This window comes from Cupressus sempervirens, chromosome 1, assembly GCF_028749045.1.
Source record: "Cupressus sempervirens isolate cs-2001-9-10 chromosome 1, ASM2874904v1, whole genome shotgun sequence".
Lineage (NCBI taxonomy): Eukaryota > Viridiplantae > Streptophyta > Pinopsida > Cupressales > Cupressaceae > Cupressus > Cupressus sempervirens.
Window position 1 is genome coordinate 71,170,674 of NC_143118.1, and position 2,768 is coordinate 71,173,441.

Consider the following 2,768-nt stretch of genomic DNA (forward strand, 5'->3'; position numbering starts at 1 on the left):
AAAAGACGAAGTCGTAGGAAGGAAAAACCCAATCATACCACAACCAGGGTCCCTGTTCACACACCTTTCACCTACTGAAAATCAAAACCTCCTGCCCTCCAAGCAGATGTGTAGGAAGCCAACCAAATTTGCACAACCCACCAACCGTTTAGAATCATCGCTTCCCTCATATTGGAACCTAATATGTTGTTTATTAACAATAAAACATATATTAGATGTAAAGTTTTAAATACTAGTAGAGATATCTTAAGTAAATCTATCTAAAGAAATATCAAGAGATGTCAATTACTTAAAATTTAATTTAGTAGACTGAACATTATTTATATCTTATAGTATCTACATTTGATTTTTTAACACTAACTTACATTTTCTATTTTAATTTCTAAAAAAAGTTTATAATTAATATTAAAATTTCGACATGTAGATGATTGTCAAATTTAAGGTAAAAAGACAATTATTAAATATATTTTTAAATATTTCTAATTTTTAATGTATTATTTAACATATATACTTAGCTATTAGTGTAATCATCCCACCTCCTTTGGTGCAAGTGCTAGTGTTAAACCTCTATTTCTTTACCAAAGCATATTAGATATATTGGAATTCTAAGACAATCAAATTTAGGTCGCTTGATTGACTCTATTAATTTTAACGCTATATTGAAATAGTTTATTTATTAAAATTAATAATGCAGATGAAGTGGGATTTTTCAAAAATAACATTGATTGTTCTTGTAACAATCTAGATGCATCTAGAAATGGTTAAGATGTGTACATGCTTTCAAAAATATTCTAAAGCGGGTTGAAGGAAGATAATATATGACATGAAAACAGTGCACGTCAGTGAATTCTATTGATATTCTTTCGAGATACGAGGTATCGGATAATGATCTTTAAGAATAATCGTACAGAGCTGGCATTTTTCGCTGACTCGACAATAATCTATAGAAATCTCTATCGGAGTCTTGGACTCTTTCTGGTGAAGGTGATACTTAAATTCACTTTTATCCTACGTGAATCTTGTGTTGCCGCGTTTTAAGAGGAGTTTGATATTCCATCAAATCAAACGTATCATATCCAACCCTAAAGCAGGAGCCACGAATGTCTAATTAAATAGCAGCCCTTGCTGAGAAACTAGTCTACGCAAGGCATATTACAATGTCTGGAAACCCTAAATCTGATGAAGCCCCGGCAAGAATGAACTATTTGACCAAGCGAATGAAATCAAGTGATGCCTTGAGAGCACTGAAACATATAATTGAATCTACAAACAGGGAAAGAGCAACGGTTGCAGAGAGGTTCAGGAGGAACCGAATGAAATATTTCTGTGCAAAGCTCCTATCTCTCATACCAACAACTCTTCTTCCAAAGGTAAACATTTTTAATTTTTCATTTATGATGGATTATGTAAACTATTGTAAACATTTTCATTTATTTTTCATTTATGATGGATCCTGTAGTGTGATTGGAAACTCTGAACACTTCTCAACCATAAAAATTCGATCTCTATGTTACAAACCAAGTTTTCCTAATTTTCTTCAGGCAAATACCATCTTAATAATTTTATCTTTTCTTTTCTATCTGAGAATTTTTGCAGGCCGACAGATGCGGTCTGCTGGATGCGGCTGGGATTTACATCAAAGAACTGCAGGACCAATTAAGCCAACTGAAGGGAAAGAGAGACTGTTTTCAAGCTATGTTCGGTGAGAAAATAGTTGATCAAAAGGGAGAAATTGCTAAGGTTGATGTGGAGATTAAAGAGAGGGAGTGTGTTGTAATAATCATCAGTAGCATTAGAAGGCCGAAGCAGTTTTGGAGGGTGATTATGGAGATCGAACAACATGGTCTAGATGTTGACATGTTTCAGTTTTCTTCAAGCGAATGCTTCGTATATCTCTACTTCCATGCCAATTTCAGAGTGTGTGTGAAACAAGTGGGCATTGCTCAGCTACACAATTCTCTCAAAACCAGGTTACTGGCTGCATATTAATTAGGGTTTGAAGAGGAGGAGGATGGAGCGCATTTTAGGGCTGTGGAAGGTAAGAATATGTCCATATTTCAAACTATCGTAGCTCCCTTTAGGGTTTCATACCACACATTACCATGTTTTGTGTTCAAACAGGTAACCTGTTCGGTGGTACGAATCTGAGCTCATTGTTGGTTGCAAAAACACGTCTCCTTATTTATCGTACATAAGCATTTTGTTTGTAAGTATTACTTACGTGTTTGATTTGATTAGTTCTTTAAAAAGAAAATTTGTATTTACCCATTCACTCCGATCGTGATAAGTACAGTGTCGGGCTTGCACACATTGATGATCAATATCGTACATCTTTGATGAAAAGAAATAGTTCCTGCTTTTTTTTTGAATTGTAACTGATAGAAAAGGACTATTCAAGCTTTATACATATATATATATATATATTAAAGCTTAAAATTAATAATGATAATAATGGCGTCTAGTATTTTCCATTTAGGTATGATTGTTTTTTGTAATGAATTTTTAACCTAAAAAACAAATAAGTTGAGTAAAAGCTTTATTGAAATAGTTGAAATTTTTACATTAAATTTTTTGAGAGTTGTTTTGTGTATCTTTTATATAATTGTTTCCTTTCTAATAATAATATACAAGAATTATTTGTCAATTTAGAGTATGATAATAGGTTACTATAATTACTATAGTTAAAAGTGAATTGACTATATTATATATTAGATACATTTTTCTTATGGTCAAAACAAGTTAAAAGATATGCAAAATTTAGATTTTTT

The 2,768-nt window shown here is 32.3% G+C and overlaps 1 protein-coding gene across 1 annotated transcript; it reads left to right on the forward strand.

Moving 5' to 3' along the window:
• Nucleotides 1-1,020: 1,020 nt before the first annotated feature.
• Nucleotides 1,021-2,216, forward strand: LOC149576199 (uncharacterized). The gene is made up of 3 exons (XM_089811994.1): nt 1,021-1,370; nt 1,597-2,038; nt 2,122-2,216. The coding sequence occupies exons 1-2, from the start codon at nt 1,158-1,160 to the stop codon at nt 1,987-1,989; spliced, it is 606 nt and encodes a 201-aa protein (XP_089668120.1). The 5' UTR covers nt 1,021-1,157; the 3' UTR covers nt 1,990-2,038; nt 2,122-2,216.
• The last annotated feature ends 552 nt before the right edge of the window (nt 2,217-2,768 follow it).

Excerpts from the sequence above, each read along its gene's own strand:
- LOC149576199 (XM_089811994.1), top strand. The coding sequence starts at position 1,158 with ATGTCTGGAAACCCTAAATCTGATGAAGCCCCGGCAAGAATGAACTAT. Across the intron at positions 1,371-1,596 it reads CAACAACTCTTCTTCCAAAG|GCCGACAGATGCGGTCTGCT; the intron begins GTAAACATTTTT and ends GAATTTTTGCAG.